The sequence below is a fragment of the Canis lupus genome, chromosome 20, assembly GCF_003254725.2.
Source record: "Canis lupus dingo isolate Sandy chromosome 20, ASM325472v2, whole genome shotgun sequence".
Lineage (NCBI taxonomy): Eukaryota > Metazoa > Chordata > Mammalia > Carnivora > Canidae > Canis > Canis lupus.
In genome coordinates this window covers 38,501,255-38,517,342 of record NC_064262.1, presented here as the reverse complement: position 1 = coordinate 38,517,342, position 16,088 = coordinate 38,501,255, and the positions used below count along the sequence as shown (strand labels likewise).

Here is a 16,088-nt window from a genome sequence, read left to right as displayed (position 1 = left end):
GTTCAAGAAGACGAAAGTGTTAAAGGTAGTTCAAAATGGAGCCTTAAGTGCCTGACAGAGATGTCATGGTCAGGACAGAAAAGGAATGTAAAGAATGTGAAATAATAATACCTAAAGAAGGATCCTCCTTGAGGGAGGCCTGTTCCATGGACCACTGGCCTCTGTTGCTCTATAGTTTCAGGTAGTTATCCCAAGACCTCCTCTTGATTTGACTTCTGTTGTCTGCCAGACACTATCTGCCTCCCATAGCTAGTGCTAATTACCCACCCGAAAACTGGCTGTAAGGCTCTGACCACTTCTGACTCCAGCAACATAATTCACTCTTAGACTGCCCCCAAATTGCCTGTTCCATTCATATTTCTAGCCTAATTGGCAAACCAGATGGGTGATGCAGGTAGCATAGTAGTGGTTCATCAGGTCTCCCTCTACTCTGGAGAAGGCCATTTGGCCTCCACTCGCTAACCTGCTGCCTTCTCCCACTGATCAGCTTTCTTTCTCTTTCTTTATTTCTCTCTTTCTCTCTTTCTCTCTTCCTTTCTTTCTTTCTTTCTTTCTTTCTTTCTTTCTTTTTCTTTCTTTCTCTCTCTCTCTCTCTCTCTCTCTCTCTCTCTCTCTCTCTCTCTCTCTCTCAGAGAGAGTGGAGGAAGAGGGACAGAGGGAGAGGAAGAGAGAGAATCCCAAGCAGACTCCATGCCCAGCACAGAACCCAATGTAGGGCTTGATCTCACAACTGAGATCATGACCTGAGCTGAAATCAAAAGTCAGATGCTTTTGTAAATTATCATGGTTTTCTGCATTAAAATGGCCATTTCTGGAAAAAAAAAAAAAAAAGAGTCAGATGCTTAACTGACTGAGCCACCCAGGCACCCTGATCTGCTTTTTATGTCAGCATTATGCAGAACGTAGTGATATTACTTATGTTAGATTTGTTAGCAAGCTATCACCATGATCATTCCACTTTGTACCTTTTATATAAAGGGCACTTTTTTCTTTTTTCAAAACTGCAAACATTTTATACAGAATGCAAGAATGGTTATAAACAAAGTTGCATACATATTTTCTCAAATAGTGGATTTTCCATTTGACTCCCTCTTGTTTCTTTATTTTTTCCCCCCTCTTGTTTCTATCTCTTAGCTCTTCTCAGCGCACTCAGGGCCCTGAGCCCATCCTACAGGAACAGCCTCTTCTTCCAAGGCTTTTACCCTTCAAATTTGTCACCTCCTCTGCCAGTAAACTAGGCTCTCTGTTTTTGCCTTGCCAGTAGACTAGGCACTGTTTTTGCCTTGCCCCTCTTCTGCACCAAAGCCAGAGTGCTCAGTGTTCCTTTGCCAGGCACCCAAGGCAATCAAACCCTTCTCTGCCTGTCCCACTTCATTTCCTTTCTACTTGAACCTCGGCTCCAGCAAGCCAGCCTCCCATTGCTCCTTATGTATACCCAGGTTAAAATTGAGGAACTAATATTCTAGACCAAAGACTGAAAACAAGTAACTTATAGATAAAAATAATACTATGTGACAACAATAGGGATTTAATCATTATAAGCCCTTATTATCAAGTAAAATAATAAAATTATACTCTAAGCCCTCTGGAAGCCCATAATATACATTCATTACCCAGAAGTCCTCAAAATACTAGAATCCCTCTTTGAACTAGAAGAAATCTTAAAGAACCAACTAATTCCTCCTATCCCCTCTTATAGGCAGGGAAACTGGGGCCCAGACAGAAGTTGTGCCAAAGCCAGATAATGGCAAAACCAAGCCTAGAACCCACTGATGTTCTTTCTATCCTGTACTGCCAACTATGGGGCATTTCTCCAAGATCAGTTTTCTGTGAGGTTCGTGCCATCTATCTCTATAGTCATATCTTATATGAGAGCAAGTTGTACTCAAGATGTTTACTCATAGGTCATAGATGCTAAGTTATTGGACACTATTGTTAGTCTTTTAACCCTGCCAATGCCTTGTTCCCTTACTGCAGTATTATCGTCACTACTGTCCAGTACCTGTCTTCTGCACTGCACAAGAATTTCACAGAGACAGACTTTGACTTTAAGGTAGGAGCTCCTGAAATCCATCACTATCTTTGTAATAACACTAGGATGCCAGAAAACAAGCTCACTATTTTTGTTTTGTTTTTACTAAAATAAAAATAAAACCATTCTATTTTGCTAACAATTCTTCAGGTCAGGAATTTCAGAAGGACTGCTAGGTGTCGGATGGGTGGCTAAGAGCTGGGGCAAGCTGACTGATTTTTGCTTTATTAAAATATTTGTAAAGTATTGAACCACTTCCAAGTTTGAGAGTGACTAGGATATAACCTAAGAGCCCCCCTGTTGGAGGTACTGGGAGCCAGACAACCAGGAGTAGGCTTTCTAGCCCAGAATCAACACTACTGGTTTCAAGGAGTCAAGAAAGAAAAAAAAAAGTTCTGTTTGCAAAGATACTTGAAAAGGAGAAAAAAAATCAAGATTTAAAATTGTGAAATGAATTCTCTGTTACATCCATATATTTAGAATTTCTCTTTGCAAGGTTAAGGACTCAGGCTGTCACATGTTTTCTGTTTCTCTGTCTCTCTAGGTGTGGAATTCTTATTTTAGCCTGGCAGTTCTGTTCATAAATCAGCCAAGCCTTCAGCTAGAAATCATCACTTCAGCCAAGAGGAAGAAGATTCTAGATAAGTAAGACATATGTCTCTTCTTCACCTCCCTATCACATGCCCAGATGGGGTTATGTTTAAGTGAGAGGCTCCTCAGAAGTCCACAAGGTTCTCACTGGGTAGCTTCCCAGGGAGCCAAGTGTGAGAGTTCAGTTGACAGCCAAATGACTCAGTATTGGGAGGAAGCATTAGAAACAGAAGTGCTAGCCTTATTGTATTTTGTGGCCCTGCCTTCCTGAACTTTCTTCCACTGAAAGCTGGCTTCACTGTTACTATTTCCAGGTATGGGGACATGCGTGTGATGATGGCTTATGAACTGTTCAGCATGTGGCAGAATTTGGGTAGGTCTTTTCTCCCTATTTTTTCCTTCCACATATTGCATAGCCAAATAAAAAGTGACAAGACTAACAAATTCCCCCAGATTTATGAATACTAACTCAGACCCAAGAGACCTTTACATATCTTTAATGTAACACCTCAGCTAGGTGGCATAGCACACATGCACAGAGCTCTTGGCAAAGAGAGGCCGAGAAGCAAGACCCCAGTAACACATATGCACACTCCTTTTTTTGAGAACTGAAGTCAAAAAGAGAAGAATATAAAGGCTCTTGGAGTTTTTCCCAGCTTAAGGACTCATGCTGGTAAGATCCTTTGTGCTATCCCACTCCAGATGTTGCAGGTTCAGAAGCATAGATCTTTTTTTAATTTTAATTCCAATATAATTACCATACAGTGTTGTGTTAGTTTCAAGTATACAATATAGTGATTTTGCAATTCTATACATTACTCAGTGTTTATCATGATAGGTGTATAGAAGCATAGATATTGGAAATACTCAGCAAATGAGCAAGGGCAGCTATTCATTTTCATAAATATTGAAACACTTTTGGTGTCTCTGGTATTAAGACCATGCAGATCAGGTTTCTGCCACCAATTACATGATGATTGCACACAAGAAGGGAATTGTAGCCCCTAGGTGAAATTGATTTTATCCCGCTTTCTTTTGGCAGTTTCTATTTGTAGCTTCTCTAATATCCAGTGCTTTTGATCTGAAATTGTCAGTGTTTGATAGAATCCTTGGATTGCCCCAGTGACTAGGAGAGCCATCCTTTGGTATATAGGCTTCTAAGTGGCCTCTCAGGATGCTAGAGAGGCCATTATACTTCCTATTACTCTTCAACTGAGATCATGATTCTGAGGCCTTAGGAATGATGGGCATAAAATTTTACTTTTCCATTAACCATCTCAATCACTAACCCTGGAAGCAGCAAACAAGGTATGAGGCATCCCTGCCAGTTAACACTAAGGCTTCCCTCCATGAATGAAGATACATTTAACCAAGGCTTTCCAGCCTCAGTATTCCTACATCCTTCATCCAGCATAGTCAGGGTATAGATTTTAATCCTCAACCTGACATTCATATTCCCAGGAACACAAGGTACTAACAAACCGTACCAAATACTGAGATTGGAATATGTAGAGTCAGCCTCAGGGCTAACATTTGCTCCTTAGATAGGCTTTCACAATGGAGGAAATAAAAATAGATGCCAAGTTTGCCTGATAAAGCCATTCCTGCTTCATTTTGGTTTTTGGTGCAAATGGAATTTTCTGGTCCTCAAGAACTGATTTTACTTTGGCTGGAGCAATCATTACAAGGCCCGCAGTTTGTCCTCTTTATAGTTTCTGAAGGACTGAAAGCAGAGCTCTTAGAAGATGGCTCATTCTATTTCACCACTACTAGGAAGAGGAAAGTTCTATCCCACAGTCCTCTGAACTAGCCCTGGCCTCTAGAAATATGCCTCAGATTACAGGCCAGTCACAGGGAAACCTGCATTACCCACTTCCTATGGAAAGACCTCATAAGAACATTGGAGGATATGCTGAGCTGGCCTGGGTAGATGTAGTGCTACCATCAAAAATGCAATGGGAAGACAAGGGGCAGGGATGGGGAGGATCACAGACAGTCCCTGAACTATTCTGTCCTATTAGGGCTGTGCAGGAGGCTCCTGCTAACTAAGGAGAAAACCTCTTGGGCATACATGAGCACAGGCAGTGAAGAGGCTCATGAATTTTAGGCCTATAGCTGCTAGACCAGAGGTAGAACCCCCAAGGATAGTGTTTAAGCAGAAATATATGGATTTTTCTTGCTAAATAAACCCTGAGCAGGACAATCTGAAACTATCATAGGGTTATTCAAAAATCCTTTTCTGTCTAACGTAATGAATTCTGTCCCTTGACCTCGGAATGATTTTCAGATAGTTTACTGAGCCTTCCATGAATTCTTTGGAAAGGCAGTTTGTGCCTATTGAACATTTGTTTTAGCTGGGCTAGGCCAGTTTTACCTATGAATTCTCAGAAAGCCATAGGGAAGAGCTTGCTTTGTTCTCAGATGCTTCCAGGGCAGTTGAAAGTAAATACTGTGGCCCTACTTGGGAAGCTTCTGTAGAAGGAGCAAAGAAAGCATAAACTAATATCTATTGGGTTTTGTTATTCAGGTGAACATAAGATCCACTTTATTCCGGGAATGATTGGTCCTTTTCTGGGCGTGACACTGGTCCCACAGCCAGAAGTGCGGAATATCATGATTCCCATCTTTCATGACATGATGGACTGGGAGCAGAGGAAAAACGGCAACTTCAAGCAGGTAAGACAAATGCCTGACAGTATTCTGGGTGCTCTCCTCTGCATGGACCCCTTCTGTCCAGGCAGATGATCCAAATGGCCAGACCATGGTTCCAGTGGGAATGGGCCAGAGCTTGGCCATCTTGAATCCTATTCAGGGGTTTTCCCTTACTTGCTAGCCAGAATTGATTTATAGATTTTCTTTATGAAGTTAGAGGTCAGAAAGAATCAGAGGAAAGGAATGAGCATCATATGAAAGAAACTTTCTGTTCAAGGAGAGAATGGCTGAGACTGTAACCTCCCAGCTTCATTCAGGAGAGGGCCCTGGAAGCATGTTGTCCTTCCTCTCTGGTGCATGATCTGGGCATTTCTAAGACTAGAGCCGAGACCAGATGACTTCATAGCTCAGGGTAGCCCAGAATTACACAGACCCCTACAGAGAGAGGTGGGTTCAGGAGGTGTAAGCCCTTAGCTTTTGACTAAGTAGCTTCAAGCTGTCCCTCTGTGCAGACCTTCTGCTACCTCTAAGGTAAAGGAGATGCCCCTTCCTTTCTCTGTGTAGCTCTAGAAGATAGACCTAGAATCAGTAGGGATCAGTGTCAGGAAAAGTGATTTTATCTAATAAAAGAAATAACTTGCTAGTAACAGGAGCTGTCCAGTGTAAGCTGGCCTGCTTTAGGAGATGAGGAATTCTTTGCTGGTGATTCTCAAGCAGAAGTTCCCAGGAGGCCTCTAAGAAATTTCTGTATCAGATTGGGGACTGTACCAGTTCCCCACTAAGTTCCCTCCCAACCCTGTGACTCTGAGTTAAAGCAGTGATCTTAAAGTGAGTGATTATAACAGTAAGAAACAGCAAACAATAATTTTTTAATTCTTATTTATTTTTAAATTTACAAAGAGTAAAACTCATTCTTTGTGATTCACAGTTCTCCAAGTTTTGGCAAGCATATAGGCATGTGACCACCACCACAACCAAGATTTCCTAAATTCCTAAAAGTTCCATCTTGCTACCTTTTTGTAGTCAGACCTTCCCCCTGTCCTTAACCTATGGCAACCCTTGATCTGTTCTCCACCACTGTAGGTGGGCCTTTTCCAGAAGGTCGTGTGAGTGGAATCGTGTACCCTGTAGCCTTTTGAGACTGGTTTCTTTCACTCAGCATAATGCTATCAAGAGATTCATCCATGCTGTTGCACATGTCAGTTTTTCTATGGCTGAGTAGTATTCCATTGCAGTTTATTTACCATCTAAAAGACATTTGCATTATTTCCACTTTTTGTTGACTACGAATAAAGCTGCTTAAAAAACATTTCTTTACAGGTTTTTACATAAATATAAACTTTCATTTTTCTTAGGTAGATATCTAGGAATAGGATTGTTGGATGTTGTGGTAAATATATGTTTAATTTTATGAGGTGCTATCAAATTTTATTCCAAAGTGGCTATACCATTTCCCAACAACATTGTATGAGAGTTCTAGTTGATCAATATGCTCACCAGAATTCAGTATTATCTCTCTGCATGTTTATTTTAGCCATTCTTTTTTAAAGATGTATGTGTTTATTTTAGAGAGAGAGTGTGTGTATGTGAGTGGAGGGAGGGGCAAAGGGAGAGGGAAAGAGAAAGAATCCTCAAGCAGACTCTCTCTGCTGAGTGCAGAGCCCAATAGAGGGCTCGATCCCAGGACCCTGAGATCATAACCCTAGCTGAAACCAAGAGTCAGACGCTTAACCAACTGAGCCACCCAGGTGCCCCTATTTTAGCCATTCTAATAGGCATATAGATGTATATCATGGTGGTTTAATTTCCATTCATTTAATGATTAACGATGTTGAGCATCTTTTAATATTTTTGTTTACCATATTTATACTTTCTTTGGTGAAATTATTATGCAAAACTTGTGTTCATTTTTAATTGGGTTATATGTTTTCTTATCGTTGAATTTTGGGAGTTCTTTATGTAACCTGGGTGTCAGTCTTTTGTTGAATATATGTTTTACAAATATTTCCTCCCAGTCTTTAGCTTGTCTTCTCATTTACATCAAACAGTGTCTTTTATAGAACAAAATTTTTTAATTCTTATGCAGTCCAGTTTATCAGTAATTTTCTTCTATAGATCATACTTTTGGAATCATATCTGAGAACCCTTTGCCTAACCCAGGACCACAAATTTTTTTCTCCTGTGTTTCTTCTAGAGGTTATATAATTTTATATCTAGATCTATTACCTATTTTGAGGTAACATTTGTATAAGATGTGAAGTAGGGATCAAGACTCTTTTTTTTTTTTCTTTTTCCACTTGGATGTCCAATACCTTTTATTGAAAGAAAAGACTATATCAAAAATCAGTTGACCATATGTGTGCAGTTCTCTTTCTGGACTTACTAGTCCATTGATCTGTGTCTTATCTTTTACCATTACCACACTCTCTTGGTTATGGTAGCTTTATAGTTAGCCTTAAAATCAAGTGGTGTAAATCCTCCAAGTTCGTTCTTTTTTTTCCCCAATGTTTTCTTAGCTATTCTAGTTCCTTTAACTATAAGTCTCAGAATTAGCATGTCAACATCTGCAGAACTTCTTGCTGGAATTTTGATTGAGAGTACATTGTAATCTATAGATCACATTGGAAAGAACTGCTATCTTAGTAATACTTAATACTTCTAGTCAATGAAGGCAATGTATCTCCATTTTTTTAGATATTCTTTTATTTTTTTCACTAATGTTTTATAGTTTCTGTATACATATCTTATACATGTTGTTAGATTTATATGTATTTCCTATTTTTGGTGTTATTATAAATTATTCTGATTTTTAAATTTTATTTTTCAGTTTGTTGCTAGTACATAGAAATGCAGTTGTTTTATATATTAATATTATTTCCTGCACCTTTGCTAAACTCACTTCTACTTCCAGAAGGTTTTTGGAAATTCTTTGGGATTTTCTATTAGATAATCATATCACCTTCAAACAGAGACAGTTTTGTTTCTTCCTTTCTAATCTGTATGTTTCTTATTTTCTCTTCTTATATTTTCTTTTAGAGAGAGAATGTGTGCAGGTGCAAATGGAGGTGTAGGGGTAGAAGGAGAGGGAGAGAGGGAATGTTATACAGGCTCCACACCCAGTGCAGAGCCTGATGCAAGGCTTGATCTCACAGCCCTGAGATCATGACCTGAGCTGAAATCAAAAGTCAGACACTTAACCGAATGAACCATGCAGACACCCCTTATTTTTTTTTTCTTACCTCATTGCACTGGCTAAGACCTCTGGTCTGGTGTTAAATAAGAGTAATGAGAGTGGACAACCTTGCTTTGCTCTTTATCTTTGGGGAAAGCATTTGGTATTTCACTATTAAGTATGATGCTAGCTCTAGGTTTTTTATAGATGCTCTTTATCATGGGTAAATAGTATTTAACATAAAAATCCATTTGGGGAGCATGCAGCTCTAATGCCTTTATATTTTGGGGAAATAATAACTTCAAACAAAAAAAAAACTGTTGCTTTTCTGTGTTGTCACAGCCTTCTAATTGTGCAAAATTCACAACTGCCTGATGAGAGAACCTAGTTACCAAGAAGTAGATGGCATTGCAGAGCTGCACCATGGATCATCTGAGTCTGTTAAAAGAGGGGCTAGGCTGCATTCCTCCATTACTACTCCTGAATAAAGAAGGTTAGCTTTGTGGAAGACTAAGTTGGAACTCCTTTGTCTCACACTTTAAGACTCAGCTGTTAAGCTGTGTTCTTTCACTCATTAAGACTGTTGTTCAGTGTCTGAGTGGTTTAGTAGTTAGGAGTCCAACTCTTGATTTCAGTTCATGATCTCAGGGTTGTGAGACCAAGTCCCATGTTGGGCTACATTCTGGGCATGGAGCCTGCTTAAGATTCTCTCTCTTCCTTTCCCTCTGGCCTCGCCCTCCCCCGAAAAAGACTGTTTTGAATAATTGATATCTAGCAAGCCATGTAAACCTTGTTGTCCCTGGTTAGAAAAATCCTGCTGCTGCTTCCCTATCAAATATTTTAACAGAGTGGTCTACTCTTTGCATCCCCCTTTTTCTGCTTCTGACCCTCCTCCTATCTGTTCAGTGTAGTGTGTATTATGTACCCACTTCTGTTGAAGCTGCTGTCTTCAAGATCACCCGTTACCTTCTAATCATCAATTTTCAGTGACTTTTTGTCTTGATTCCAATTTTGCTTTCCACAGCTTTGGCTCTGTTAACTATTCCCTTACTTCTTCCCACCTACTAAAAATATTTCTTTTACTTATAAAACCAGTAGTTATTTAATGTAGAAAAATTTAAATTATAAATAAGCTATAATGAAAAAATGTAATCCATAATCCTACTAATTAGTAACTTGGGTAGTGGGGTGTGGTATGTCTTTTTTAGACATTTTCCATACATTGAGGTTTTGAAGTTAAAAAAAAAAAGTGTATTTTGTTTCAGGAACCATTGTGTCTATTGAGTTTTCATCTCCCTTTTAGTAGTACTTTGTCATCACTGTCTGTTCCAGTCAGTTAATGCTTCTTGGTACTGCAATGTCAGTTTAGAGGCCACAGAATTCCTTTGCATGGCTTAGATCACAGTGTTTTTAGTTAGGCTCCTAGTTTTAGAAACTCAGATTCATTCCAGATTTTTGTTGGTAATATTGCAAAAAACATATCCATTCCTAATTCCTCTCTTAGGTAAACTCACCTGTAATCACTGGATCAAAGAGCAAAAAGCCTTCCTTAAGTTTTTACAACACTACTTTTCAAAATTCTGCTGTCCATTGATGTCTCAGACTGCAGGCCACCCTCTCTGTGCACTGTCCCAAGCGTTGATCATGCTGAGCTGTGTCAGCTGTTGTCCCTCCCTCCTCTACCAGATGATGAGCTAGCTATTGGGGAACAGGGCTATTTCTTGTGCTTTTATTCCTTAGAACTCAACATAGTACCTGAGACATGCTAGATTCATGGAGACGAAAATCCAAACTAGCATTCATTGAACACTTCCAAGAGCTAGGGCACAGGAATACCAAAGAGGACTGTTAACCTCTGTTACTGCTTCAAAAGCAAGGAAACATAAGCTGAAAGAGGAAATATCTTATCTTGCTCGGAAGTAGGTGGCTGGTTGTCACAAGACAGATGTTGTTGAATCTGTCTTGATATGTCTTGAATAACAAGGTGTCACTTGTCACTTTAGGAATCCTGGTTCCATAGAATAAAAGTAATTCTGCAAACCTAAAATTGTCAGTATTGCCAATTATGACATGATATATTTGAAGAACTTAGCATTTCATTTGACTTAAAGACATTGGTTTTGCATACATTGATCTGCAGCCTTCCCTATTTTGGATTTCTCAGTTTCTCCTAAAACTTCTTCCTTTATCCAGACTGCAGAGGTTGATGATGTAATGTCCCCACAGCCTTCTATCACCAGCTCCTTTGCCTAACACAGAAGTTCTAACACTTGAATAGGTATCAGAACTACCCTGGAAGGCTTGTTTGAAACAGGGTGCATCTCCCCTTCTCAAGTTTCTGATCCATTGGGAGCCTAAGAATTTGCATTTTTTTAAGATTTATTTATTTATTTGAGAGAGGGAACACACCTGCAGGCACGTAAGTGGGGGTAGGAGTAAAGAGCAAGGGAGAGAGAATCTTAAGCAGGCTCCCTACTGAGCCTGGAGCCCAATGCAGGGCTCAATCTCATGGCCCTGAAATCATGACCTGAGCCAAAATCAAGAGTTGGATGCATAACCAACTGAGCCACTCAGGCACCCTGAAAATTTGCACTTCTATAACATCTCTGATGACTGATAATGCTGGCCCAGAGACCCATTTTGAGAACCCCAGGCAACTGCTGCACCCATGTGTGCACTATTTTACTCTCTGCTGCTCCAGGTCCCCTCCCCACCTTTGCCCTGTTCTGAAAAATGCAGTCTTCCTGTATGGCATGTGTTAAGAGAGATCCCTTGTTATAAACAGACCCTTCTTCCCCTAGGAGGCTTGTAGCCAGATGATTGACCCAGTAAGACAAGATAAAATTTGAACCAAGAAGGAGATACCTTGGCCTCTGGGCTTGGCTCTTTCTGACTTTGTATAACTCCAGGCAAGTCCTTGCTGAAGGCTCTTCTCCATACAAAAAAGGATGGATGGCATTGATCCCTAAGGACCCCTGGTCTCAGATTTTCTATTTTCTCTGAAATGTATATTCAAGCAGCTGACTCACCAGGCCAAACATAAATGTATGAGAGTCGATCCTGGCCACATAGCAGACCCACTATAACAGGACTGTATTTCTTCATCCATTCTCATTTTCTGCTGAAGGGATTTCAGAAGCCATAATTGCTTTTGATGAATTTCCTAATTCAATTATTTTTTTATTACTTCATTGCCTTAGGACTCTTTGGCCCTATGTGAAGTGAGAAAATGCTTCTGTTATAGCTCATCATTAAAAGCAGCCATGCCATTTTTGTTTATATGAACTATCTGTATAAATAATACCACAATACCACATTTTAAAGGCTAATGAGGGGTTTTAAAGATTTTTATCTCACACCACTTACAACTAATTTCCCACCTCAGAGTAAATCCAGGGAGGCTTATTAGAAAAGAGGCTGAGCACTGCTGAATGCCTTGCAGATCAGTGAGGTGGGAACAAGTGCAGTCTTGCTCCCTACAGTTTAGGAATTCAATAACAAATGCAGAGGCCCCAGTGATGAGACAGCAGCAGCCGCTCCAAGGGCTTTTAGGTCCTAGGACAAACAGCAGAGCTTTGTATCCTGAAGGAGAATCTCTGAATGAAGCACTCATCTTTGGCTCACCTCAGAATCATATCAGCCATTACAGTGAGGACTAGCTCTGCAGCAAGCTTCCTTTCTGACTGGCTGACTAGAGGAGAAAATTCTAACCAAATATATTTTACTTACACAAATTTTTCAGAATGAGCATTTTTAAAGAAAGATGAATACTTGATAAAGGCCTCTTTTGGATCCAAAATACTTTTCTTTCCAGGGAATCCTTGCCTTTTGTCCCTAGACTGGGAAAAGAGTATCTGAGGTGTGTAAGTTCCAACTTTTATTTAAACCACTGGAGTGGGAGGCCTTCCTAATCGGGGGAGACAGGGTGGTTTCTTGGTGCTGTAGATGAGATCCTGCCTTCCCTAGGATTTTTTTGGTACAAGGAAAAAATCAGGAAGGAGTTCCCCATCATCCTCACCTGTGGTAGGACCTGGATTTCCCATCCTTCCTCTGAAGTCAGCATGGGTTTACAAAGTCTCTGCTTCCCTCTAGGTGGAGGCCGAGCTGATTGACAAACTGGACAGCATGGTGTCAGAAGGGAAAGGCGACGAGAGCTACAGGGAGCTCTTCGGCCTGCTGTAAGCTGTTTCAGCCCATGGCACCCCACGCTGGGGGAGGGGGTGAAGTGGGCTGATAAAGGGTAGTGCAACCCAAGCTTCAGAGGGTAGGTATCAGGAGAGACCTGGGTTGTTCCTAGTCAACAGGAAGGTGGCATTTAGGCAGCAAGCTCTCTCAGGGATTGCCATAGTTGACTAAAGAGGTAGAGATGGGCAATAACTCCGAGCTCTTATATTTGCTGATAGGAAAAGGATCATCATATGTCTTCATAGCATGCACTGTATCCAGCTGGGCAAACAGCCCATGGAGACTCAGCGAGGGCTCAGTGCTGGCATTTCTAAGAGGAAAAAACTTAAGTCCCTGGTTTGTAACATGATATAATTAGCTTGAAAAAAAACATTACCATGGATATTGTGACTTTAACACGTTGTACCCACTCTCCAGGCCAGCTTCCCTGTTTGTGAAATGAGGTTGTACTGAATTATGTCAAGGGTTCTCCCAAGTCCACCATGCATAGCTTCTGTCTTGAACTGATGGAGGCCAAGAGACCTTATAGGAATTGCCATAGGGCTAAGTCCAAAAGAGGGACTCCGGGGAGCCATGGTCCTCCTAGATAGTGATGTTGGACACTTTATCTTCCTAAAAAACAAAATCTTAAGACTCTTTCAGCTCTAAAGTCCCCTCACATCTTACTCATTATTTCCAGCTTTAATATTTTGTTTTAGTGTCATTTTAAAGATAAGCCTGTAACATATTTTTCCAATAATAATACTGTACATTTGCTTAGAACTTTACAGTGTACAGAATATGTTGACATTTCTTGCTTGATCCTCACAACACACCTGTGAAGTGGTCAGAGCAAAAATTACCCTGATGAGGTGATAAAACTGAGATCAAGAAAGTAAGTGTTAGCAGGCCTTCAGTTGAATGACCAGTGAGAAGCAGCTCTGTGAGGGAAGACTCAGATCTTCTAATTTTGACAGCAGGAAATCTTTCTGCTATATCCTGCCCACTTTGTTCTTGGATGAGTCACACAATAAATTTGAATTTATTTGAAATTTAAATAATTATAATTCATGAAAATTAATCCATATTATAGTATTTTTCTTTTAGCTGAAGATGTTTCTAATTATGGAAATAATGCAGAGAAATCTCTTCCTAAGTCACTAGCAGATGATTTTACTACAGAGGAAAAAAGCACACAAATAACTTGTAGTTACTGATTACCTGACCAAATAGTGTTTCATAAACTCTTCTAAGTCATGTCTGAGGATAAAAAGCTGCTGAGAGCCATGGAGCAGCATTTCCCAATTTGTGTTTAGGGGAAGATGCTGGGAAAAAAAAATATGTGGATCATGGGCTAATCAGTTCAGAAAAAGATTCAATTAGACAAAATTGAACAGTCCTCTGTATTTTAGGATTTCTCAAAGCCTACAACACAAAGAAAGATGTGAAATACCTCCAAAAGGTGTGTGACTAGCATTTCCCAGGCTTCTTTGTTCACAGAATACCTTTCTCAGTCCTCCAAGACAGAAGAGCTCTGTAGTTTGAGAAAATACTGACAGCGGCTTCATCCACACAGCTTAGAGGCCAGAGCAATGGTTCTGCCTTCTCTCTAGAGTAATATGGGTCACATAGGAAAGCTTCACTTTCCCAAAAGCTTTGGCTAAAGCCACACACTGTGTGGGGAAGACCATCACCATCATGGCAGCATTAACAGCAGCCAGGCTGGACCTCTATCTGAACCTGCCATTCCAGGTGACTTTTCATGACTTTTAGGGAGTGAGAGACAGTGTGGAAAAGAATCAGGAAAGAGACCTGGACCTGGGCTTATCACTGGAGCAAGCAGAGAGTCCAGGTCATCATCCCCTAGGAGAGATATGTAAGAAGGCAGAGAAGCCAGAGGCTGCCCTGAGGTACCAGGAACATGGGCTGGCAGATGAGAAAAGGACCTGGGCGTTTAGCTCTTGGCTCTGGTACATTTCACAGGAAAGCATCCCTGGACAGTGAAGATGACTAGATATAGCTCCTGGAGCTACCTCACTACTCTTCATACTGGACCCTCAAGAGTAGTTGGAACCTTTTTCTTGGTTTATGTGAAAAGATAAGTTTGTATGTTTGCCAAGGATGCCTCTTGAGCAGTGATAGAGGTAGACAGCCAACTACAAAGCCAGATCCATCCTCAGTGGGCTCTCACTCAGCTGCTATTTCACCTCAAACCTCACAGTGACACTAAAGGGCTGGGGCTTTAAAACACCTTCCTCAGTTCATTGGCATCCTTAGGAACTTATACAGGAAAATGGAAAAATATGCTCATCTGTTCCTGCCAGTTCAGTAATCACCTTGTCTTTGCTTTCTGCTGCATGGAGTAGAACCCAGCTGTTTGGGCCCTACCCCAGGTAAGACTGCAGTGTGGTAAGTCTGCCGTCTCCAGATCCATCACAGGCCCCATGGGCTCCGGGACCTCACTCTGGTGCCCAGGGAAGGCTCATGAATTGTATGTTGTGTTTGTTTCCCCTACCCTCCTACCAATAGCCTGCTGGAGAAGGTTGAACAGGAAACATGGCGTGAAACTGGCATTTCCTTTGTGACCTCAGTAACCCGCCTCATGGAACGTCTGCTTGACTACAGGTATCTTCTCAGGCAACTACCTACCTGACCTCTTCTCTGATCAGGATATTTTCCTCAGCAAGGACATCCCCTGACCTTAAAATTGAGCCCATGTAGCCCTCAAAACCATGTTCTTGTTTTCAGTGCCATCACTAGTCATTAGGAATCTACTGATGGGCAGGAAAGAGAGGGAAAGAGCCTTCTCCCACAAGTAGGCCAGGGCTTCCTGGGATTCCCCCATAATATGTGCCACCGGGGGGTATCCCAGGGATATGCCACCAACTGGCTTTCCATCCAGAAAAGGCTCAGAGGAATGGGCACAGCTTAGCAATGCAGGAAACAACTGTAGGCCTTTGTGCAGATGTTCCTGAGGGCTATATGGCAGATGGGTAGGGAAATGTCACCTGGTGCAGAAGTGTGACCTCATAGGACTTCCAGTTGGTTTTTCCAGGGACTGGAGACCCTACTTTTCCATGCCTCTATTCTTTGCCTAAAGTCTATTTATTTCTATTCCTCGGTCCTGGCCATGAACAGATTAGAGGAAGCAGACTGTGAGCTGAGAGATCTTTATGCTGTGTTCACTCTGAGAATTCATGTAAAATTAATTTTTTCATGAAGTCTTGCCTTCTATCATATCATGGGTTTGAATTACTCCAGAAGTGGCAATGAGGCCCCCATGACAGGTTTATTTTCCCAGCAGAGTTCATATGGTGGCTAAGGATACCTTTTGGGAGCCTAGAGGAAGGTGCTAGGGAGTGAGGAAGAATAACAGAAGAAATCCATCACCAAGCAGTAGTTGTCTCTTCTCTGCTACAAGATGTGCAAACACTAGGGGGAGCACTTTCAATCCACGTATCAGGAAATGAGGGAGTG

At 41.1% G+C, this 16,088-nt stretch overlaps 1 protein-coding gene across 16 annotated transcripts in view; it reads left to right on the top strand.

Annotated features, from left to right (window-relative positions):
• Positions 1-16,088, top strand: part of DOCK3 (dedicator of cytokinesis 3) — a 508,844-nt gene that overhangs the window by 453,708 nt on the left and 39,048 nt on the right. For 15 of the 16 annotated variants that reach the window (XM_035702455.2, XM_035702450.2, XM_035702452.2 and 12 more), the window contains 7 exons: positions 1,978-2,053; positions 2,577-2,677; positions 2,938-2,996; positions 5,151-5,299; positions 12,540-12,625; positions 14,978-15,004; positions 15,141-15,236. In XM_035702455.2, coding sequence (XP_035558348.2) covers positions 1,978-2,053; positions 2,577-2,677; positions 2,938-2,996; positions 5,151-5,299; positions 12,540-12,625; positions 14,978-15,004; positions 15,141-15,236 — 594 coding nt within the window. The remainder of the gene's footprint in view (positions 1-1,977; positions 2,054-2,576; positions 2,678-2,937; positions 2,997-5,150; positions 5,300-12,539; positions 12,626-14,977; positions 15,005-15,140; positions 15,237-16,088) is intronic. The other variant, XM_025456001.3, reaches the window with a different exon arrangement.